We start from the raw sequence: 26,712 nt of genomic DNA, 5'->3' as shown, positions 1-26,712 counted from the left end.
GATCAAGATATAGGGCTCACGGCGGGTGTGACCTGTCGACAGGGGGTGCTTACTCCTCCTCGGCACCTGATCCCACCTCTGGTGTGTCCAGGGATCCGTGTTTGCTCAACTATCTATTTTGTATTGCTTATAGGAGTTATGAGATTGATCACTGTTCGTTATCTTCGCCTTTCATATAGTCCTCTAGGTTGTAGCAGTGATGTTTCTTGTCATACAAATGCCTACCGTGAGAAGAATTATCCGTGTGTTTATATTCCAAAAATACCAGCTATTTACTTCCAATACCATAGACCTGGTGACGTAAAATATGACGATAAAGAACAGAGATTCGTTGAGATTTTACGTCCCATCTAGAATATTTACGCATTGAGAAGTTACCAGTTGTAGGTGAAATACCACAAATTTTGACCTGAGCTTATCACTTAATGCCGTAGCAATGAGGGTTCTTTATCAAGCCAACGCCTATCGCGACATGGGACCTCCGTTTTGAAGGTCATATCCGAAAGACTGGTGAATCTCACTTCTAAATGCGGAGGGTTTAGCGAATGAGCAATCACTACCCATTTTAACTCAAAATAATCACCTTCCCGTTACAAAGCGAGCGCTCTACTACTGAGCTACCGCGATCGGTACGAACTGAGATCTATTTCATGTTTCCTATCAAGAATAAAAAAAATAAGGGTAGAGCAAACACGGGCCCCTTGGCATACAAGAGGTAGGAGTAAATACATCATGTTGACCGGTCATGCGCGCCCTATATCTTTAACAGATATACAGAGTAATCCAGAATCAAAATCGCTGTGTAAATAACAACGTAACAATTGGTAGGGAACAATCACGACTCACTACTTACCTTCAAGGTTAACCGTAGCGTCTAGATCGATAATCAAACATGCAATAACCCGTATGGGACAAGGTCACCCTACCAACTAAGCTACCACAATTGTGTCTGATTAAGTTCAAGTTTTCATTCTTAAGTTAAATTGATTTTGAAACATATGTCTTTTAACGAATCTGAGATGCATTTTTAAAATATGTGGAAATTTCAACCATGTACGAGGACAAATGAACGGTAATGAGGATAATTTGTTTGCCTCTTGATCGAACTGTTGACGTAACAAAAAATATTCCCATTTTGTAGAAAAAGTGAAATAACACTGAGCAAAAGAAAAACAGACGTCGATATGTTTCGATCATAAAAGCTCAAGTAAACGTTTGATTTGTTTGATCTAAAGACACAGGCATATATTTATTCATACTTTATGAAAGGTGAAGATAACGAACAGTGATCAATCTCATAAATCCCATAAGAATACAAAATAGATAGTTGGGCAAACACGGATCCCTGGACACACCAAAGGTGGGGTCAGGTGCCTAGGAGGAGTAAACATCCTCTTTCGACAGGTCACACCCGCCGGGAGCCCTATATCTTAGTCAGGTAAACGGAGTTATATGTAGTTAAAGACGGTATGTCACGAACGGTCTAACAATCGGTATGAAGCATGTCAGACAGTATCTGACCCAATGTATTTGTAAACTAGATCGTTATAACGACTATAGAATTTGCAAAATTCTGACTGTAAATGAGACTGTTGAAACCCCTGAAATCATTTATTTCATATTATATTGAATACAACTTTAATCTTTAAAATCAATATCCCATTCGCGAAAAGATTATTTTCAAATAGTATACCTCGATCTAAAACAAATATTTATGAAATAGTATTTAGTCCGGAATCGTTCTGCTAAAATCACAGGAATACCTGGGCAGGGTTTAGAATTGCAGGGTTTCCTTTCCATGTTGATCTCTGATCCTGAACACTGCCTGCCTCCATGGGCAGGAGAGGGATTCATACAGCTGCAGACCTGTTGTCTAGTAATAATACCATCGCCACATGTGATATTACAGGGTGTCCACTTTGTAAATGGTCCGAATTGAGTCCATTTCCCATTCACTAAATCAAATTCAAACCATTTTGAGTTTCATTTAAACAAATTGAGGGATTTATTTTCAGATTTACCCCTCCAAATACATTCTTATATTTCAAATTGCAGAGGATTGACAGATATTATACTTACTTTGCAATGATAATATTTTTATTACAAGTTACTTTAAATCATATCTATCAATTAAACTATAATTTTTCATTTTCTAACATTTTTCCACTTTTACTATCATTTTGTATTCTTTATAATTATTCTGTTTTCAATAAGATTAAATAAAAATCGGAATGTACATGGACAATGGCGAATAATACATGCTTGATATTTATATTGGATATTTTCCCAATACACGGTTTGCCGCTATATTTTGGTGCTTTAAACATCCTAGTTTTATAATAACTTCCATGTCCATAACCACACGATTTATAACCAATTAATTATTTCGATAATCTCGTATTTGGAAATCATGAAATTATTCAATTCATATCAGAGGGAACGTCATATTTTGCATTTTTGGCACCAATGATACATATAATATGATATATGTATATATATGAGTTTATGTAGGAAAACGTAGCTTACTGATCTATTTTCAATACTTTAAGTATTAACTGCTTTGTCTGTCATTGGGTCTCTTTGACATTGATAGTTATGCAACCCACCATTCAAACAGTGCACAGTGATCTGTTGATTGGATGTCATTACCATACCCTAGGTATGGGATTTTAGAAATACAATTGTTCGTTTACAATCAGTGGTGTAGGTACATAAAATATACATGCAAGTAATTTTCAACTCATTTAAATTTGAAAAATCAGAGAGTTATTTTCACCATGTTTGATTTATTGTTCTTGGGGAAACTAAATCCAAACCTATGATGTACATTAAATTTCAACCATATAACGTTGTGTGAGCAACTATCCTGGTTAGTAATTGTCTCAAACTCCTACATTAAAACTGGCATCTCAGACGCCTGCAATTGCAGTAAATTTCTTATATTCGACGATGGATATCTGTAATCAAATGATTGATTGATTTTATATTGTTTAACGTCCCTCTCAAGAATAGTTCACTCATATGGAGACGTCGCCATCGTCGGTGAAGGAATGCAAAATTTACGTCTATTTTCGGCACTTACGGTCTTTGAGCAGGGAAGAATCTTATCGTGTCACACCTGCTGTGATACGAGGCCACGGTTTTTGCGGTCTCATTCCGAAGGACCGCCCCATTGAGTCGCTTCTTACGACAAGCAAGGGATACTGAGGACTGATTCTAAACCGGATTCCCACGGGCGTAATCAAATGAACCAGAAATGGCAATTCACTTATATTAATTCGTGAAATAGGTTTCATCGACCAATTTTATTAATTAAAATGTGTCAGTAAAACTCATCGTGATTGCTGATTTGCAACCAACTTAAGACAGGGTACATATACCTCGCAAAACTCTCTCTTTCTCATAAGGTGGACGACCTTGTCACTACACATAAAAACACCAACTATACTACTACTAAGGATACTGTCATTATTGTTGAAGATTGTGGCTTTTATTGTAATCAAGTTACCTGGACAATGACGAATCAGACAGGACTGGCTTTTATATTGTACAGTTGCCCCTCTACATGGTCTGCCTCCGTGTTTTGGTCCTATACAAGCCCTGGTCTTGTAGTATCTCTGTGTTCCATAGCCACACGATTTACTACATTTTCCGTTCTTCTTCCAGGACCCCCAATTCCCCCATCTGCCATGAACTGAAAATGACAATTAAAACCTATTAGTTGGATGTTTAATTCAACCACATGAATCTGGGTTACAATCATTATCTTTCTCTAAATACAATGTATCCAATACATATAAAATGCACACATCAAGTACTTGTCTATTAGTTCCAAACTTCAATAACTTTAAGGCCAAATCTGATTTTCCCCTATGAATATGGGTTTGAAGTTTTGAATACGAACGTAGAAAATATGTATATAATCTTTGTTTTACTTTCTTAATATTCGGAAGTCATGAAATCAACCAATTCATATCAGAGGGAAAGTCAGATTCTGCAACTTTTGGCATCAATGACACTGTGTATATAAATGGGTTTATGTAGGAAAACATAGCTTACTGATCTATTTTTAATAAGTACTGACTGTCTTGTCTGTCATAGGGACTCTTTAACAATGGTAGTAACCCAACTCACCATTCAAACAGTACCCAGTGACCTGATGATTTCATGTTATTGCCATACCCTAGGTATGGGACTTCTAGAAATTCAATTGTTGGTTTCCAATCAGCTATGTAGGTACAACTAATATACATATAAGTAATTTTCAACTCATGGACTTGAAAAATCAGAGCGTCATTTCCACCACGTTTGATTCATTGTTCTTGAGAAAGCTAAATCCAAATCTATGATGTACATTGAATTTCATTTCCTTTGGCATAGGAAAGCATATAACGTTGTGTGAGCAACTACCCTGGTTAGTATTTGTCTCAAACTCCTACATTAAAGCTGGCATCTCAGACGCCGGTAATGGCAGTAAATTTCTTATATTCCATTATAGATGTCTGTAATCAAATGATTGATTTTACTTTCTTTAACGTCCTTCTCAAGAATAATTCACTCATATGGAGACGTCGCCATGGTCGGTGAAGGGATGCAAAATTTACGTCTACTCTTGGCACTTACGGTATTTGAGCAGGGAGGGATCTTATCGTGTCACACCTGCTGTGACACGAGTCCTCGGTTTTTGCGGTCTCATCCGAAGGACTGCCTCATTTAATCGCCTCTTACAACAAGCAAGGGGTACCGAGAACTGATTCTAACTCGGATCCCCACGGGAATAATCAGAGGTACCAGAAATGATCATTCAATGATATGCATAAGTGAAAAAGATATGATCAACCATTTTTGTTTATTGATATGTGTTACATGTAGTAAAACTCGTCGTGATTGATAATTTGAAACCAATTTAAGATAGGGTATAAATACTAGATAAACTTGTATCCTTCTCTTAAGTGGACGACCGTGTCACTACTCATAAAAACACCAACTATACTACTACTAAGGATACTGTCATTATTGTTGAAGATTGTGGCTTTTATTGTAATCAAGTTACCTGGACAATGACGAATCAGACAGGTCTGGCTTTTATATTGGACCGTTGCCCTTCTACATGGTCTGCCTCCGTGTTTTGGTCCTATACAAGCCCTGGTTTGGTAGTATCTCTGTGTTCCATAGCCACACGATTTACTACATTTTCCGTTCTTCTTCCAGGACCCCCGATTTCCCCATCTACCATGAACTGAAAATGACAATTAAAACCTATTAGTTGGATGTTTAATTTAACCACATGAACCTGGGTTACACTCATTTACTTTTCTCTAAATACATATACAATGATATTGCACACATCAAGTACTTGTCTATTAGTTCGACACTTCACGAACTTTTAGGGCAAATTTGATTTTTGTTCATGTATATGCGTTTGAAAATTACAAACGTAGGAAATATGTATAGAAACTTTGTTTTATTTTCTTTCCTTTCAGTCAAATCAAGATACATAATGATGAATAAATTCGTTTAGTGTACAATGCTTACATTGATTCTAAACCAAGTAGTCCAAATGATAAATAGAAAATTCCTGCTTAAAGGAAGATAAACTTTGTTATAGTATAATGAAAAGTAGATTGTAAAAAAGCTTTAAATTTTCTCATTAACCTAACGAAGTACAAAAGGTACTTACATTTGTCTTTGTAAACAAAGGTACTATTTTGGTATCCTGTACTGGTTAATGATATACAGGGGGAGTCAATTAAAAAATATTACCGATTTGCAGGTGTTTTTTTTACCCTTCTTTTAATTAATTATATATTTATAACGAGATATTGTAGTGAAAATGAATACTATTTTAGATCGGGTTTGGACTTCAGTAACTTTCAACTCTTTAGTTGTAAACACAATTCAGTTGCTGTCTTGACTTCCCCCAGAGCTGACGTGTGTTTCATACCGCCGGACTTTGGAAGCCCAGACCTTACACATAATTTAGCAGCTCATTGATATATAAGTACCACGCATTACTACATTGGTGTCAGAAGTAGGATTGTATATACGTTAGTTTGTATACAAAGTCATGCCTAGGTAAGATCGGGGCATATTGGCGCCAAAGTAAAAGTTCTTGGTGTAGAGATTAGAGCTACACTGAGATCTATTCATTGTGGTATTTTTCAGATTTTGTGTGCGGTTTTTTTTTTTTCTTTTTCATTGTGTGGTGTTTTTTTTTGTGTTTTTTTGTAAAACATATTTTTACATGCATACACTTGATTTTGTCGACAGAGTTTCTGATGATAAAATCAATACACCTTTGGATTAGGATATTTTACCTGTTTTTATGTAGGCTTAGGCGGTAAAAGAGCAAGATCAGGACTACTCTTACTATTAATTTTGTGTATGCTTAGGAGGTAAAGGAGCTAGACCAGACTACCTCTAATCAGTTGTGCCATATTGTGTATGCTTAAGGTTGATCGATCCTCTTGTGATGTCATAGGTTTTTGCAAAAATCTTGATTAATTAAACTCTGGGCATGATAGAAATATATCTTACTGAGGAATTTTATTCACTGGATAAAATAAAAAATCTGGTAAACTATAAATACTGAAAAAGTTTATATTTCCCATAAATAATCAATTAATTATGATTTAAAAAAATGTTGTCAAGGGCAATAACTCCTCTGCTGGGATTTCCTCTACTAGATGTCTATTATACATTGGTTTCCCTGATATCCACAATCAATCTATACATATTTATGAATTACCAGTTTTTAAAAAGTGTTGATATTTAGATTTTGTCATTTCAACAAGTTTTTTTCTTCTATTTATATTATTCTGTTTAACGAAAATGTGTGATTTTCTTATGTTGATGTGTACTTCTGTTTTTGTATGTCTGACATCTTTAAAAAGGTGGCAACATATACATTTTCTTTGGTTATTAATTAAATTAAACTATATTAAGTGGAAATTAATAAAGTTTTTCCACTTTTAACTATTAATATTGATGAGTCACATGAGGATGGAGCTACCTTAAGTAGTGGGTAAAAGAGCAAAATCTAGACTACCCCTATTGTTTGATGTATTTGCTTAAGGTGGTAAAAGATCACAATCATGACTACCCCTATTAGTTCACCCATCACTAAAATAATGTATGCGGATTAGTGTCTTCTTGTGACATTGGAGAGCCTTGCAACATCAAAGGGAAACAGACTATAGAAGATTTTGAAACTGATACAAACGTACCAAGTTCAATGTGTAAACCTTTGATAGAAATAGGTGATGTTGAAATAGATTCTTGCTTAGCAACAGATGAAGCAAATACAGAACACACCATGATACAAGTCTGATGTTTAAATTTCAAATAAGAATGTTACAAGGTAAATTAAGAATAAAAGATCATGTGTTAGATGTACAAAGAGATAATATCAGAAAACAAGAAGAAATGATAAGGGAGATGAAAGTAGAGATTAAGGAGAGAGATATAGTTATAGAAGGCGTAAAAAGTGAGTGTGCAGTGCTAAGAAACAGTCTTAGGTTAGCTAAAGACACGAGGATGTTGATCAGAGAAATAGATGGTAGAAAACGAGAGTTGAATGAAAGAGAGAAACTGTTGAGTAAGAGCCGGGAAGAAATAGAACATTCACAAAATCATAATACAGATAGAAAGCTCGATGATGAGATAGAATGTTTAAAAAAAAAAGCTCAACTCTTTAGATCAGACTTAGAAGTTGTTGACGAAAAAGATCGTTCACACAGTATCAGACAATATTTACAAAATATAGAACAATATTCAGGGGAAACAAATGATCAATTTGCAGAGAGAATTGAAATTTTGGCTAAAATTGGTTATAACAGTTTACCAGATTATTTCAAGAGCGCAGTTACAATTGATGTATTTATCTGGGGCTGTAATGGCAGAAAAGCTGTAATTTCAACTTCAAATAAAGATCCTGAAACATTAAATGAAGCCATTAAACATATGAAGTGTGCCATTGTTGATCAGAATCTGGATATTGAAGCCAAAAAGGAAGTGAAAAGTGTTACCCTGGACCACGTTGATGAGACTGTAGAAAGGAAGGATTCTGCATTTGTAACAGAGGAACTAAATGCATCTGAAGTAAACTGTTCACTGCCATCAAAATCAACAAAACCCTTAGAAAATAAAATGGCGAGTTTAGAGGATGAACAGAAGGAGCACATACATTGTAAGGTTACTCAAAGAAATTTTAAAATTATCCGAGGATAGACAACAAAGAGACAGATCACCAGAGACCAAAATACAAAGACATACATCTCCATTACCTTCAACATCCCAGAAAGAGCGCGAATGTTATCAATGTGGTATAAATGGATATTGCTCAAGGAACTGTTCTCAGTCAAGATCCAGAACACCTTTCCTACATTCAATTACATTCAGAAATTGCGCTTTAAACTCTCAGTAGCTGAGGAAGTAGGTCATTCGTCAGCTAAGTAAAACACTCGGGGGGGAAATGTAACATTAAAAAATATTTTATGTATGAAAGCCCAGAAGGCTCATTCGAGATTATATCAACTCCTAATATTTATTAGGGGGTGATATAGTATAGAACCCTACTATTACTATTACGGACAAAATTACCGGTTCCTGAGATTATAAATACAGTACTGCACTTGAATATAGAACATACATGAATGGGACAACGTTGATAAATTAGTGTTCTGCGGTAATGACTAATGACGCACGTAGTTAAGTTTCCTGAAACATAAAAAAAAAATATAAAGAGAGACAACATAGATGGGAGAGAAATAAGTATTCATGGTTAGAATTTCCTCTATTATTTACACCCAGGCGCATTTAAAAAATAAATGAACAAATGAGGAAGATATTTGTACAGGCATCTGAAGTATGGGCACTACTACCAACACCCCCCCCCCCCTTTCTGATTTTTTTCTGCCGCGATAAATTCTCCAAAATATGTGGATTCCTTGTCGATCCCATCCTTATTTCGATTTATATAATCGTTTCACGCTTTTTGTAAGCTTTAGAGATTGGCCTTCTATCGGTATAATAGAATACAATTTGTTATACCAATAGAAGGCTAAGCCAATCTCTAAAGCTTACAAAAAGCGTGAAACGATTATATATAAATCGAAATTGGGATCTGATAGACAAGGAATCCACATATTTCAGAGAAATTACCACCGCAAAAAAAGTCAGAAAAAAGGGTGGGTGTCGTCAAATACTAAAATGGGTGGTTTGTTCCCAGTTAGTTTTCCCCTCCCCTCCCCTCCCCCTTTTTGAAATTGCCGGCCGACTACGGGTCTGGTTAAACACTCGATAATCAATACCGGTAATTGCATTATAATTTTTCCTTCATACATGTAGCCCGCTCGCGTCGGTAAGTGAGGAAGTTTCCCAGTTTACTTTCGTAAGGTCGGTGGTCTCTCCCCAGGTACATTGTATCTGGGTTCTCTTTTCCACCAATAAAAAAAAGTGGGCGCCACCAGATAACTGAAAAATTGTTGAGTGTGGCGGAAAACATCAATCAAGCATACATGTAGTTCCCAGGTACTTGGTCCCCCCCCCCCCGGGTCGAATAAGCTACTCGAGTTGTGTTGTAAGTATGTTTGTTGAACATCTCTTTAATGAATATCAACAATGTCTTCCATACCCCAAAAGTCCAAAATAAATCAAAATAAGCCCTTTTTATGAATTTGTACCTTCACTGGGTATTAAGGTTTTCAATAAAAAATGCTTATATTGAGTTATTTTAGCCTTTTTGGAGTAGGCAAGACATTGTGACATACATCAGCAATTTTGAACAAAAATAATTAAATCAACTCAATTAGGCTATTCGGGTGATTGTGGCGGGGGGGGGGGGGGTGAACTCATGCGCCTGTATCATTGTTAACTCAAACATGTACAGTTATTCTCATGTAAAATAAATTATAAGAATATGATCATTCAAGCAGAAAAAAATGGTATGCAGGTAAACCTATAGTTTAATCTAAAATCAGAATTCATTGCTACGGGGTGTCATCAGTTAATTTTATTCATATAACCTTCGATTCCATTTCAATTAAAGTGTATTATTTGAGGTGTATTCGACCTGGTTCCCCCCGCCCCTCCTCGCTTTCTATGAACCTGAATTTCTACAGGCCTGTTTTCATATAATGACTTGATTTATAATGTCAAAATATTCTCCATAATATGAATCAGTGGGATAAGATAATCTTTAAAACGTGGATAGATTATTTTTCTGTCGTAATGACACATGTAGTTAAGCTTTCTAGACCCTTAAAAAATTGTAAAAAGAATATAGATTGGAGAGAAATATTTATTTTTGGTTCGAATTTCCTCGTTTGTTTATATATAATAGATAAGTACTTGATCCAAACACTCACATCTACGGCCCTGTCTGCATGCTAAGCATGCATCATAACATTTATAGTTTTAAAAGAAATGTTTCGTTGTTTACTAAACATATTCAGACGCGTAGCCAGACAGAAAATGAAGCGTACGCAAAGTAAGGCAGGGGACCTTGAGGCCCCCAGTGGGTCCAGGGCGAAGCCCGGGTTGGGGCCCAGGGGGCAAAGCCCCCGGAAGCTCCTGGGTTTTATTGATTACAATCACCAATTTTTTTGAATATACAACGGGTATTTTGGCTGTCAATTTTCGAAACAAACGAATTCAAACAATAGAATAGATATGATGATTGGAGTTAATCATAAATCGGAAATACATAGCGCAAAGTTACACTTAAGGCAATGACATAAAAATGTAAAAATAATTTCTCTCTTTCTTTTTTTTAGCAAATGTGTACGCAGTTGCGTACTTACGTATAGGCAGCTACGCGCCTGAGTATTAGAAGAATAAACTTTCTGTCATATTTTAAGTTTATATGCATATACCCTCTACCCTTTAATCTAATGTGACCTACATTTTGATTGGTTGATTTGGAATTTGAATTTCGAAATTCGAATTTCGTATTCTGAATTTCGAATCTCGTATTTTGAATTTCTAATCTCGAATTCTGGGCTTTCGTATTTATGGCATATCAGGTATTCGTTCAAAATGTTTAGGCAGTCCTGAAATGTAGCATTCAAATCCGAATAATCATTAAATCAGTTTGTTTTAATGCAATCATGAACATATAATTTAACTCTTATATTGTTCAATCATGCTATACAAGGTGACATTAGTAAATATTTTACTTCTATTACTCAAAGAAAAATTGTCCAATCAATATAATAATACCAGGTGCACATCTTCATATGGTGAGTAATGAGTGAGTGTACAGATATTCAGAAAAATATGTGCACTGGTTTCTTAAGACATGCCAGACAAAATCATGTCTACAGACAGACGGACAGGATACACAGACGGACATGGTGATTCCAATATACCCCCAAACTTCGGGGGGTATAAATATAGAGTTGGGTAAACACGGACCCCTGGATATACCAGAGGTGAGATCAGGTGCCTAGGAGGAGTAAGTATCCCCTGGCGACCGGTCACACATCTTGATCAGGTAAACGGAGTTATCCGTAGTCAAAATCAGTGTGCCAAGAACGGCCTAACAATCGATATGAAATACGTCAGACAACATTTGACCCAATGATAGGTTTATTGGCGAAGTAGATCATTATAACGACCATAGAATTTGCGAAATGCTGACTTTAAACGAAATTGTTGAACCCCTGCACCATCAACTTTTTTTTCTGTAGCCTGTCTCAATTCAAAAACTGATCATATGGAAAAAGTATATTTTTGATCTAAATAGCAAATGATAATACTCAGTAACTATATATATCTTTAGGTTAACACACAGTGGATGCATACTCCTCGTAGGTACCTGATCATTTGTCTAGTGTTTCCAAGTGTCCGTGTTTATCTTGTTCTCAAGTGTGCATTCTTTATAGCATTTATGGGATTGATCGCTGTTTGCGTCTCCGCTTTTAATATTTATCGACGTATGTCCGAAATATTGTTTCCTAGTTCAAAAAACACCAAGGTCTTCCATCGATTCTTAGCCGATTTAATATTATAGTTCAAGTGTGCTGTTACAAAAAATCCTATGTGAAAACGTTGAATCAGAAGTTGAATCATTGAAAGGTTAACATGGTCACAATAACCCCATCAGCAAGCACTCTGAATGTCATTTTATCTTTTATTTCATCATTGTATCCTGCATATTAAATACCTGGACAGCGTTTAATCCAGCATGAATTTGATTTATAATCTCGCTTAGCGCCCCTACAGTATCTGCCACCATTACGTGGTGTTGGTTTGTTGCACTGCCTTTTTCTGACCAAAGTCTGTGTCCCGTATCCACATAATGCTCTATTGGTACAGCTGGTGTACTGTGTCCACCCTTTCCAACTACCCCAACCACCGTTCACTGTCTGATCACAGGGAAGTCAAAACGAAAGATAACGATAATATATAAACCCTTAGAAGGACAACAATGCATCTTTTTCATGCGATATGAAACTGTACTTCGGGAATATCCTTTTGTAATGAACTTACTTCAAAATAAATAATGAAGACATTCAACATTCTGTTTGCATTTAAATTCTTTGAAACGCATGTATTGATTTAGTATTTTTCATTGTTAACGGATACCAGTGGTTGATATTAGTTATATATCATTTTTTACTTCTATTACTTATCTCTTTTTTCTCTCGAGATTACGGTACGTCACATATGGATTTGTGTTTCTATCATCATGTATAGATTTTAAACTAGATAAATTAAATGTGTTCATGGTTTCAAATGATGAAAACGTAAGGAAGTCAACGTTTCAAACTTTATTTACAGCGTGGACGAGTCTTACATGTAGAATGTTTAGAATGTCTTAATGTTAACTACCAATGTTGTAAATGCATGTGATACTGACAACTTTAAGATGAGGTGAAACGCACAAAATACATGTAAAAAGGACTAAAGCCGAAATTGCATGATTTGGCCCTGTCAATCTTTGAAAATAAAACTTTATATTTATAGAAGAAATCTTAGGCCAGACTTTAATTAGAAATTATACTATTAATTTCCATATCGAGTTTTGTGCAGGAAACAGCACGAGCGTAATTATATGCATTGAAACCGGATGCGGTATGTCAAAAATATCTTTTTTATAGAAATTCTAAACTTTATTTAATAAATTTTTATGGGCGCCACTCTTGAACCACGATGATATTTTATATACGGTTATATCGTTATCTGAGAAATGTTGTGTACTAGTTTCGTGTTGGTTCACGTGCGGCGCCATATTTTATTTGATGATTTTGAATTTTTGAAACTTGCCTAGAATTTTCCGGATTACCGTTTTAAGTGGTTAAATTGGGCATGCAATTTGATAGTTTAAATGTGTTTTGTCATGTTTCGAATCAAACAGTAATGAATTCAATGTTAATGTTTATTATCACATTATTTATCGAATCTCACTCGGGTTACGGTGATCGAAGATAGGGAATTTTTAATACGATGAAAATAGATCCATATAAATGCAAGGTGAAGATAACGAACAGTGATCAATCTCATAACTCCTACAAGCAATACAAATAGATAGTTGGACAAACACGGACCCCTGGACACACCAGATATACTGGTTTCAAAGCTGTGAAATTATGAGACTTTGCTATGGTATTTTTTTCTAATATTAGATGGATTAAGCAATTTCATGTACTTCACTTAAGGTTTCCTAAGTAAACATACGTACAATGTACTAGGCCTAGTGAACACTTTCCAAAATCTTTGTTCCTCAGTTCCTGCATAAGGAATGACGTCGCCTGTCAAGCTGACGATATTAGTCAGCTCTTCATAACAATGGAGTTTACTCACAGGGGCTTGCTCCAATCGGAACACGCTCAGCCTGTCGGTTACGGAAATGGCCGAGTTGTTACGATTGGGGCTTGCTCCCATTAAAAGAATACATGTATTGTAAACAATGCTTTATTTTAGCTTAAATATAATTATTTGATTAAAATATTGTTTTAAATGGTAGCAATTTAAACCCTGTTGTTTACTGTAACCATGGGAAAAACTGACGGGAGACAACTCTTTCAAACTTCTTAATGGGGTGCCCTATGGGGAATTTTTAAGCAAATCTATAGGCTAATACTATCACAACTAGCTTTTCAAGGATAAATTCCTAGTAGGGAATGGTGTTAATAGAAATGAAAAGCAATTAAATCATTGAATTATTAATACATATTTCAAAACTAAAATGATATGCGGTAAAAATGAATAAATTATTTTAAAATGAATAAACATATAGATAAATCATAATGTGAATAATTAAAAATACAAGGGTATAAGTACATACACAAGAACAATAGCTATCTAGTAGATGAAAAGAAATAGACACACAAGTAGACAGATGAATAGTATAAATACTGTAGATAAAACAAATACAAGGGGGGGGGGGGGGTCTCGGGGCCCGGTCGGACCTCTTGCTTTTGTCAGAAAATTGTGCTTTAAAAGTACGAATAACACATTTTGAAGGTGACCCCACCTTTGAAAACCAAAACTAATGGTAGACCCCCCCCCCTTTTTTTTTTTTTAAATTCCTGGATCTGTCCCTGACATATCAAATAAATATAAACACACAAGAAGATAAATACTTTGACTACATTAAAAGTATACGAATAATAATAGAAGAAGAAGGAAAAAACAGGAGTAAATAGATGAAAGAGCGAATTGTTAATAAACATGAATAGATTATAAAGTATATTAAATATGAATAAATAAATGCATCCCCGATAAATAATAAAGATGTGTTAGTAGCATATTTAAATGGATAAATAAATAACAGAAATAATTCAAAGGCATGGGGATATTAACTTTAAAATGAGTACAGTAATGAAAGCCGACAATTTCTTTTATTATCATTATTATTACAATTATCATTTTTTATTGTATTTTCATGCAAGGTGAAGATAACGAACAGTGATCAATCTCATAACTCCTACAAGCAATACAAAATATATAGTTTGGCAAACACGGACCCCTGGACACACTAGAGGTGGGATCAGGTGCCTAGGAGGAGTAAGCATCCCCTGTTGACCGGTCACACCCGCCGTGAGCCCCATATCCTGATCAGGTAAACGGAGTTATCCGCAGTTAAAATCAGTGTGCCAAGAACGGCTTAACAATCGGTATGAAACACGTCAGACAGCATTTGACCCAACGTGAGGTTGTATTGACGAACTAGATCGTTATAACGACCATAGAATTTGCGAAATGCTGACTTCAATCGAGACTGTTGAAATCCCTGTACCATCAACTTGTTTGTCAGTAGCTTACCTCGATTTAAAAACTGACTATACCCAGAACAAACTCTTGCATATCGAATCAGTTGAGATATATAAACACCATATGCAGGTGATAATGGAATATTGCTACATAAATGTGGGAAGTTGACGATGGAAAAGCTGAAATCATCCCGTTTGTCATACAGTTGAGTTGTCAGTTTGCCGTTAATGTCTACTTTCAATAAAATATCTAAGTATGAAGCAGAAGTGGACGACTCTGTGGTGTCCTTTATTTCGAACTCACAGGGATATATCAAATCGACATATGAATGAAAGCTATCATTGTTAATAGACAAAACGTCATCGATATATCTAAAAGTCGAATTGAAGGTCACAGCGAGAGATTTTTTCTTCTCACGTAGAAGTTTTTGAATAAATTCTGCTTCGTATGAATATAAAAACAGGTCAGCTAACAAAGGAGTACAATTCGTGCCCATGGGAATTCCAACAGACTGTTGGAAGACCTGATCACCAAAGACCACGAAAATATTGTCAATGAGGAACTCTAGCATATTTTTTATTTCAACTTCAGAGTACTTGTGCGTGGAATCAGAGTGGTGTTTAACAAAGTAAGTTTTTGAATGACTGATCACTAGATATGAATATTTCCGTTTTCCGTTTTTGTTGAAGAAGCAACTGTCTGTGATGTCAAAAAGTCTTGTCTTTAATTTATCGTGAGGAATGGTCGTGTATAGTGTTGAAAAGTCATAGGTTTTAATGCTATTGATTTGGGAAAAGTTCTGTGATTTCAAGTTTACTAAAAGTTCTTTACCTCTCCGAAAACTCGTACTCTGATGGCAATCCAATTATTTAATGGTCTATGAAGGAAAACGGCTTTCCTTTCCTGGCATTCCTAGCTGGTGAGGTTTTGTTCGTACCTTCAGAAAGATTTTTTTTCTTTGACTTGACAATTGGGAGACAAAACTTAGAAATAGACTCTCGTCCAATATTTGTCGACCAAATTATTTTTGGTTTTGAACAAGAATATATTGTACATGCATTGAAAAAAAAAACTTATACATATGTTTACATGATTCTTTTTATGCCTGAGTACACGTACATTTTAATTCTTGCTTGTACAGCATTTCCGAATCAAAATAAAAATTATTGTGGTGGATTAATTACGGTTATCAACAGCCTTTCGTCCCGTGCCGTGTACTTGGCTATCCAGGTGCGCCGAGGTGTGACTCATGCTTGAGTTAGGTACACTTGTACCATATCAGTCCGTTTTTTGACTGTGTACTTGACTATCGCTCGACTAAAGCGTCCGAGTAAAATTGACATCCCTAATTTTTATGTTCTGATGAATGTTTACATGTAACTATACTTGTCCAATTGAAACTTAAACTGGCATGTACATGTATATGAACAGTGTGATTCGATAAAATAACAGGTTTGTGATATTTTTTTAAAACATGATATTTATTAGTTATCTAATTTTATGTTACTCATATACTTGTTCTTGAATTGCATTATATATTTTTTTATCTTAGGAAAGCATTGCCCCCTCCCCCGTAAATCCGCTAATGATTACAACATCCTTGTGGATTCTATGTGAGAATGTCAACAAATCGACTGAATATGAACAATACAACACTGACATCCTCATAGCATTTCACAAGCTTACATGCAAAACACAATGCTTTTTCCATGCAATGTCATATTTATTATCAAAATGAATACTCATTGTATCTGGAAATCCACGAGGAAATTTAATGAAGAACTTAATAATATTAAATAATAGTTTTTTCTCCTTTACGCCATTAGAGTAAATATTGACTTCGTCAATTAACTACCTTAGCAATACAACGACGTCAAAATGACGTTACAATGTAAATGCATTCATTTCATTGCTATATTTAGAACCCCGTAGAAAGAAAGTGCGTAGAGGAAATCGGATAAAATTAACTGATTTAGAAAGCAGATTTTGTAGCCTTTTGACCCCCAAAAGATTTTAAATTTTGGAAACAGGGTCATTTTTCATGATTTCTGGACTAAATCCTTTACTAATATAGCAAATAAATAAACAACGCAATGAATATAGAAAGAGATCCTATGAATATTGTTATATTTTTTTAATCAAATTTATTGACTTTAACTCTTGGAACATTTAAGATGGAAATTTGAAATTGCTGAGTATCGCACTCATAAGAGTTGAATTTTAATTGCTAAATGAAAAAAATATATATTTCATCTAGCTCAAAGATACCGTTAAATGCGCATGAAATCTCATTTTTCATTCCTCGCCAATCTTAAAAGCCGACATTATATAGAAAATGAATCTATATTGTGTCCAAATAATAGCGAATACAAATATACATATTCAGAAACCAACATCATAAATATAATCTGAACAATTTTTCCGAAATGTGTTTAGAATAGAGGTATAAATAAGTAACATGCTCATCAAAATTATTTCAAAAATATAATATTCTGTGAATTGACTATCGATACTGAAGAAATGTTATATAGTTCGAATATCTTCAAATAATTACCTGGACATGTCCGACTGCACCACCTGGATTTTGTACTTTTAGACTTCCTGTGTGATAATATTACAAATCATCAGAACTACATGCGCTGACACATTTCAATTGTATTGTGTGTTGAAAATCGGAAACATATTTAATTTTTTTCACGTTGGGACGATTAAATTATTTTAAAAAGGTGTTAAATTCAATTTTTTTTTTACCTGTAATATGGACATCTTCTCCAGTTCCAAAAACCACACTTGCGTGTATGCCTCGATTTTGAATACGTGACGTAATTGCATCGGTAATAATCAATTCCTGACCATTTATTGCAAGAGCTGGGAAGAAACAAATGTATTTCACATGTATTTCACATTTTACAATATCCGTAATTATGTTATCTACAAATTATTTGAAAGCTTTAGTGATAAACATCTTACGTATATATATAAGGTAACGAATCAAGAAAAATAAAAAATATAAACGATATTTTGATGTCCATTGCTGCAAAGAGAATGAGAAAGGTGGGGGACGCAAGCGTGCCACTGATGTGCGTGATCGTAACATATTCGCCATTGAACTGATGCGCAAAAAGTAATTATAAGTAAATTTGATATACCAGTATTGACATGTTTCAAACTCTGAGTTTGATTTAGAGAACTTGGAGGAAAACAACAACAAAATCAACGTTTTCAATAAGGACATTATAACATTATAATAAAATGCATTCACAGATTGCCCCCTTACGGTGTCTTGCTACTATCTTCAAGATATATTGTGTTAGTATACATGCAAAAGTATATTGTTCTCATACCAGGAAAACCTTTAAACTACATTTTTAGCTACATGTACAATTGTACAAAACACAAATCAATCATAGTAATGCTTTTATCTGTAGGAAAATGTAGCGCGAAGAAATCACTGAAACACTACATTTAAAAAAAACCCATAACTTTTGAAGGCAGTTCTTTTTTTGAGTGATTCTCAATTTTGAAATCAGATAACAGTAAACTGGAAACCTGTAAACAACATCTGTTGTTTTGCATAGCTCACAATCAGGTAACGTGCATCATGCAATAGCTTTATCAAATTGTAATACAATATTCAAGTCGACATGGTCCCCGGTACACGTGTACCTGATTATTTCCTCTGCGTTGCATAACCTTAAACATTGAAGGCTTTCCTAGTATGACAACAATACACTTTTTATTAAATTGACACTAGTCTGCATTATATTTGCGATGTCTTTATCAAAAATATCCTTCTAAAACTCTCCTACATATGTATGCATTAATCACTCTTATCTCCTAGCATTATTTTAATTGTCATTTACTGCGACTTTCAAATACACATCCTCATTATTATTTTCGTACTATCAAGCAAAGGTTAGCTGCAGAAATAACGGCCCGTAAAGGAGATATCGGGATGATTTTTTTTTTAAAAATATGAATTCATATCATGTATCAAGTATTAATTAAAATGTATCTATGATTTAAAGAAAATTACAAAAACTATGTACGAAAGGGAGTGTAGTTGTAGGAATGCTGACGCTTGAGGCCAGACATTTATTTAAACACCTGTATTAATTCCATAAGTTTCTAAAACATTCCAACAATTTTACAAAATAATTTTAACGAGCAATTTAACACGTGTCAATTACGGCTTAAGAACATATCTAAAGTAACAAACTTCTTAACTGTACACAGTGACATCGCGTGATATTAGATATAACAACTAGCAATGTACAAGTTTAACCAAGCGTTCAACGAAATCAATAGTTCAGTCCTGCTGTGTTCATACAGTAGCAGGCAGCAGACACCGTATGGTGTATTAGGTATTATTAGACATGCATATCGACGGTAAGTGTGCACTTTTTATTGTTTATATTATTGATGAATTTCTTTATAGATGTTTTATCTAATCAAATTCCATGCACCCATAATCCCAATAGTGGTCGTTACTGTGACATATTTACAACGAGCATGGCAAATTCGTTCTCATCATATTATCTTACAGAAAATTGAATCTAAGCCAAGTTGTAGAGACCATTATCTTGAGCGACTATTTCATGTTATAAACAAAATTGCTTTCTGTTGTTTACAGAATATCAAACATACAAATAGTATCTTGATAGTCAAGATATTTAAAAACAAGGAATGAATTCATCAAAGTAAAAGGTATTGCCAAATGCAGGGTTAGTTCATTCACAGATAATGCAGTTCAAAAAATGTATACATGTAAAATAGTATAATTCAAAATCAGATGAAAAATTAAAATCTCAAATTTTCAGGCATGTGGTTGTTCGATTGCATATACCTGAAACTTAGATAATACCTAGAATAAATCAAAAGTGATCGCGGCACAAGACCAGTTGCATGTTTTCCCCTCAATTCTCATGCCACATTGTAATGACAAATTTGTTAAAAAGTAATATTGTACATCAGATGTATTTATCAATATGAGAAATTACTTGTTTATTAAGGAAAGTGGAAGTATCGTTTGCAGAAGATACATGACTTTATCAAATATTTCCCTTTATCCAGCAACGAACTAAAGAAGATTCTTTTTATCACGTATTTATCCTTGTAAACTATTTTGCATTCCACCAGCCACAACATTACGCCACTAGAAACATATGTAGTTCATTGGGAAATGAATATTGACTGTTACATACTGTACCATATTTAATTCACGAAAGATCGCTCTTAAATGAAAACAATTAAGTTACATTTCAAGATTAATTCTATGTACAAATTACATATATATATATATATATATATAGAGGAACTGACCACTCAATGTCGCAGATTTCTTTGATTCTCACAGTACTATGTTATTTGCACTATGTTGCATAATATAAACCCCACCACAGAAAGTCTACTATCCGTTGCCATGGAAACCTAAAGCAGTTTATGAACATAATTCAACTCCTTTTATCCATGTTTTGTCCTTGTGGTATATGAAAATTTAAGATTGAAAACAATCCTCTTCGTAAATCTTGATATCCCAGAACATTGCCTCCCTATATATGATATCTATTTCTCTCATATCTATTCATGCAAAATACAGATATCCTATGAAAGAAAGGTATGACATTCATATCACGTGACAAAGTTACGCGGATGAATGATTAGTTCGTCTGCTTGTTATAAAAACAACAATCATGACGACATGACGTCTAGCATCCTCGAAATTTCAGTCTTTAAACGTACATGACGTCATAGAGGATAATGAAAATAAGAGCACAATGATAAAAAAAAAAAAACACCAGTCACCTCAAATTATTGACGGACTTTCTTCTAAACGAAAAAATCGTATGATTCATCCAATGCCCCCTCCCAGAATTTAATTTAATACTTATCTATCTAATTGTATGGCGTCTCAAAACTTTACTACTATCTCCACACACCCTCTTCCAGCGTCCACATGTCTCCGATGTAACAAATGTCTCCATTATAGGCCTACATGAATTCAACTCGAGTTCGTGTTGGTTTGGATACGAAAGTAAAATCCATGTCTATGTCCACTAACAATATTCACGCACTCGTCATTAAATACATGTAACTATGCATTTAATATCATTATCAATGCTCCTTTGAAAAGAAAACGTATGAATTTTGTTAGGCCTAACTGGGACTCGAACTTCGCGTTGCAATGAAAGACTTTCCCTAGATGTAGGCCAAACGACGTCACGAGTCATCCCAATATTGATTTAGTCTAAATTTTTAATCCTAACGTCTCATTTTTATTACGTGTCAGTTTTCTATATAATATAATTAAAATTTTATAAGTGAATGTTTTAAATATATATGATTTTAAAAATCAGCACAATTACAAACTTGTACTCCTTCGTGGGTGTGCAGCCGTGAAAACATGATTACGAAGCTCCTATCTTTTATTAGAAGAGAAATAATTCTAATACTATTCACTCAATCATTAATCGGTTGATTTTCTGTCAGAAATATAATTGCCAAAATCAAGATCATAGAATCCAATTCTGGGGTAATTTTTAATGTATAGCAAAGATTTAATCAATTTGAAAATTCTAAATATGGCACAAGGAAAACGAACAAGAATTAGAAATATGAGAGGAAAATACTCTTTTATGGTAACCATGAAATATTAAAGTCATTCCACCATCGGGGTTGCATCAAACCCTTGTACATAAAAAAAAATACCTTTCTCCCATTGTTTTCAAGGATTAATTTCAAAAAGCTGAAACTAGCTTCGCAAAAATTTTCCCAATATTGTTTTTATCCACAATAGCAGTTTTGCCCAGCCATTGTTAGAAGAGATTTTTTGTTGTTGTTTTTTTTTTGTTTTTTTGTTGTTTTTTTTGTTGCAACCATTGCTAAGTCAAGCCATTTCATGCCCTTTTAGTTTAATACATATCATAATATATTGTTATATACAAAGTTTCATAAAAATCTGTGACATACCCTAGCCACTGAATTTTGATAGTTTTATATTGAAATTATGTGATTATTCATGAAAAATGTCAGCCATCCGAAACTCTCATAGATGAGACGCGGTCTTTTTTCGGATTTGCTGTTGTCGCATGCTTTACTGTTGATGATAAGTTTTTCACCATGCACATCATCATTCTGGGAATTTTATATGTTTCTAGTGTTATGTGTACTTGTGTTTCTTAAAGCTGTATTTGTGAATTAATTGTTTTTATGTTCAGTTGAATGTGGCGTATTCTGGATTCATTTGATGCGTTAGAAAGTATGCCAGAAATACAACTGTGTTGATTTTAATTGATGCTGCTGTAATCATTAATGGACTGGATGTTTTTATTGCCGGCTATCAGCATGATGTAATTTGGAGGTACGTTATTTTCACCTAATGTTTATACTAGATGTTATCGTGCGCCTTCTTTTGTGATTTCTTCTCAACACCAAGACCAACTGTATTTGCCATTGTCTTCATTATAGATGAAAAGTTGTCCTCGCCAACTAATTGTGATATAAATAGATCATGGATTTAGGATTATCATTGTATGTAGCTGAATATGCTTTATGTCAACCTGCCTCGAAATAAGCCAAACTCATATAGTAAGTAAGTAAGTAATTTTTTTATTATAGTGATATGTGTAATACAAATTCTATATAAGATACATTATATAATTTTACACCCGGCCCAACGGACCTATATGTCACTTTAATCAATTTAATATGTTCAATGATGTCTGCGCATGTAGTCATTTGGATGTTTATTACTATCATATATGATTTAATTATGTGGATTTCCTTAAGTATTTTTGTCTGATGTTATAAGAATTATAGATAAATTTTGCAGTTTGTTTTGGGAAATTACAAACAATATTAGTAAGCACAGAGTCATCCATTTGATTTAAATTTACATTAAGTCCAATTTCATTATATAGAGTTTTTCTTTGTTCTTCATAAAAGGGACACACTAGTAGAAAGTGTTTTTCAGACTCAATTTGATTTAGGTCACACATAGAAATTCTATCTTCGACTGGTTCTCCTTTATATCGACCCGTTTCGATCCGCAAGGGCAGGATTCCGCATCTGAACATGGCCATAGTAGATCTTAATAGTTTTGGAATATCCAATATTACGTATTTTTCTACGCTATAGCATGACTTCAAAATGGCGTAAGTTCTGAGTTTTAGAACATGCTGTAAGTCATTCAACCAATCGGTTTCCATGTTTAAACGTATTTTCTCCTTTGCATGCTGTAAATTACAAGGTGTAGAGTTTTGGTAGATATTTTCAAAGTGTAGAGAGTCCATAATGGGTTTTTTTTATATGAGCATTCCAGTTAAATCTATTGTCTTGCATCCGATCCCAGAGAAACACGCGTTTTGTAAGACGTTCATTTGCCATGTATATTAGGCGATTCCAAAGGCGTAACATATTCATTTCGTGACGACAGAATGACATAATCCATCCACATTCCCCTTGAAACGCTAACAACGGGGTAAACCGATGAACTCCGAGGAAGTATCTTAGTGCCCGGTTTTGAACCATCTCAATGCAGTGATGTTTCTTGTAGCCCCAAACTCCGCTGCTATAATATAAGACAGAACGACACGATTGTTGAATAATTTTTCGAACGTTAAGAATCCAATAGATTTAATTGTATGAATTTTCGAGATGACTGATCTGAGAGCCCAGCCTCCAGATTTAGTTAAGTTTTCTGCATTCTTTTTAAATTCACGTTTTTCTTCGAAGATTACTCCTAGATATTTTTATGACGTCTCATATTCAAGAAAACTTTCCCCTATCTGAAAATTAAAGTTGCTACGTTTTAATCTGTTTTTCCTGAAGTGTACTACTTTGGATTTTTGCGTGTTGATTCGTAGTCGCCATTTCCTACACCAAGTCGCCATTTCCTACACCAGTCGTTGACGGCGTTTAGCATGTGTTGCATATCATTTTCAGAGTGGGGGATTAAGGCAATGTCGTCAGCATATAGAAGAAGACTAAAGTTATAATCGTTGATCTGAACTCCTTTGTTTAAAGATTTTAGTTTTACTACTAGATCGTTAATAAACGAGTTCTGGTACATGTATATGAGTTTGTTAGCTTTAGTATATAGTCATATCTACGAAAGCCTATTAGTATCATATAAAAAATAAATTTACATTCCCCTATCTCGTAATTACGAGAAAAGATCTCGTAATTACGAGATAATTATCTCGAAATTACGAGAAAAGATCTCTTAATTACGAGATAATTATCTCGCAATAACGAGATCCTTACTCGTAATTACGAGATAATGGAATGTGAATTTACTTTTTTACATGATACTAATAGGCTTTCGTACATATCATAGTTCTATTTGTAGAAAAAATATGTTACTCTAGATGTTCTTAACGTCGAATTATATTACCAATTCATGGGATTTACTCGCATGAAATAAACAAATAAAACAAGCAATATTATTAGCTAGTTTTGGAGATAAAACCCCCACAGGAAACCCTACAAAAACACCACTGGGTTCTCTGAAAAAACCCACGGGGTAAACAATACCACAGGTTTTAGGTTGGTAAAAATTCCTATTTGTTTCTGAAATGTATAGTGTAGGTTAATTCAATGTGTATTTTTACTCCATTTTAACATCTAGTATATCGTCACTAGTCAAAATGTCGGTTGTTTTTATAAATCTATTTCGTGTGAACAAACGCCATGAATTGTTATATGTGCAACTTTTGTCAATTCTAGAGTTGTCCGTCTTTCCTTATCAAACATGCTTTCTTTGAGCGAACCATTTTATCTAAAATGTGTAAAGTGTTATTGACTACACACTAATGCATGTATAAAGCACTCGCATACATTTGTAGAGAAAGATGACGTTTGGAATAATATTTCTGTTCTTGGTCACGCGCTGCAGTTTCACATATGGATTAACGCCCTGTATTGGTTTGTATATTTGTATTCTTAAAGTTTTATTAGCGAAATATTCACAAATGATGAAACCTAATTACCTTGGTTCGCCACGACAATTGTTCACGATATGTTTTACACGCAAATAAAAGCTAATGATTGCTGTGTGGTATAAATAACGAACAAAATCTATTTTCATCGATGTCGTATAACAAAGAAGAATTTATTTCATTTTATGACTATTATAGGAACTGGAAACATGTTTACTGTTTATCAGGGGACTGGGAACTTGTGTATCATGCAGTAAGTGGCAACGGACAAAATTTCATGGACACCTGGCAGAAAAGATTCACTAAAAAGTGCGAGCTCTTTACCGACAATTGTCAATGCTATTAGATGGAGGGTTGTCTGTCGCCAAATCTGCGGATGGAAACGCTGGGTGTCACCCCAAGGAAAATCGTTAGAAGTCCAAAATTGATTATTGACCTTGTCTCAATATTCGAAAGGTGAATTCGACGGAAAAGCATTAAGTTAGTGGATATTGACATGTTTTACAAATTCACAAGACCGACTTTCACTAGACATGGTATACAAGTGTACAATCTTATGATTGTATTGATATTTTATTGTGCGATTCCATTCAAGCCCACCAAAATTCATTTCACATTTATATGAATATCATCACTTCTACTGTTCTGAAGAGAATAAAATGTGTTATCCAAGATAACTTTCGCCCATGAAAATAATGCTTCTTATCTATAATGTGCAAATTCTTATTAAAGGTTAAAATTGAGTTGAATAAAGGAAGCAAAACCGTGGCATTTATTGAATTCAATGGAAAAGGATCCAACTACATGAACTGGTTCCACCGAAGCAGAGTAATAAAGTCCAGCTGGATATCATTTCTTAAATGAACTTCTTGTCCCAAATCATAAAATGAAGTCCGTAATAGCTCCAAATGACTGAAATTTGTAAAACCGTCTGTACTTTCACTATCACAGCCATTACGTTAGTTACTACTAATTACCCAAAAAGGATGGGAGGAACTATATAATGATATATAGACCCAAATACTAATATTTATCAATATTGATTCATTATAGTACATAAATTATGCTAATAACAAGTATTTATGAATATGCTAATGTCTTATTATGTTTATTCAAACCAGATTAACACAGGTGTTTGACGATTTATAATGATCACTGCATGAAAACTATGGTTTCCATGGTGCGGAAACTGTGCATAAACTATTATTTTTCTCATGTTCTTTCCACATCAAATGGGACACCTTTCAATTGATTTTAACTGTGTAAGCACTTGATGCCAAATCACTGGCATCGAAATAAATAATAGCATCTTTTCTTTTGACAGATTCTAGAAATCTTATATTTTCACTATGAATACATTTTCTCCAAAAATCGCACGATTCCCTTTTGGCAATTTCGATAGAAGACAAGATGTGTTTGTGAAACACAAATGCCCCCAATAATGGCCAATTCCAAAGATGATCAAGGTCACAAGGGCAAATATCTTGGTACCAGTAGAATGATCTTGTCAAAAGAAATGCTAATGTACAATATGAAAGCTCTAATATTTACCATT

General features: G+C 34.3%; 1 protein-coding gene and 1 long non-coding RNA gene across 2 annotated transcripts in view; one reads left to right on the top strand and one right to left on the bottom strand.

Moving 5' to 3' along the window:
- Positions 1-21,203, bottom strand: part of LOC125656392 (coadhesin-like) — a 33,500-nt gene extending 12,297 nt beyond the window's left edge. Inside the window, exons 1-8 of the mRNA XM_056145764.1 lie at positions 21,159-21,203; positions 20,542-20,560; positions 17,971-18,087; positions 17,774-17,820; positions 12,167-12,368; positions 5,054-5,239; positions 3,509-3,694; positions 1,764-1,955 (exon numbers count right to left, since the gene is read on the bottom strand). Of these exons, the coding sequence (XP_056001739.1) occupies positions 1,764-1,955; positions 3,509-3,694; positions 5,054-5,239; positions 12,167-12,368; positions 17,774-17,820; positions 17,971-18,087; positions 20,542-20,560; positions 21,159-21,203 (994 nt within the window). The remainder of the gene's footprint in view (positions 1-1,763; positions 1,956-3,508; positions 3,695-5,053; positions 5,240-12,166; positions 12,369-17,773; positions 17,821-17,970; positions 18,088-20,541; positions 20,561-21,158) is intronic.
- A 1,384-nt stretch (positions 21,204-22,587) lies between these two features.
- On the top strand, positions 22,588-26,246 carry LOC130048298 (uncharacterized). Its single transcript, XR_008797140.1, has 3 exons — positions 22,588-22,806; positions 25,065-25,143; positions 25,356-26,246. It is a non-coding gene; the product is annotated as an uncharacterized LOC130048298 (long non-coding RNA).
- Positions 26,247-26,712: the final 466 nt, after the last annotated feature.

This window comes from Ostrea edulis, chromosome 7 (assembly GCF_947568905.1).
Source record: "Ostrea edulis chromosome 7, xbOstEdul1.1, whole genome shotgun sequence".
Classification (NCBI taxonomy): Eukaryota; Metazoa; Mollusca; class Bivalvia; order Ostreida; family Ostreidae; genus Ostrea; species Ostrea edulis.
The sequence above is the reverse complement of the archived record's forward strand: the minus strand, read 5'-3'. Positions and strand labels throughout refer to the sequence as shown.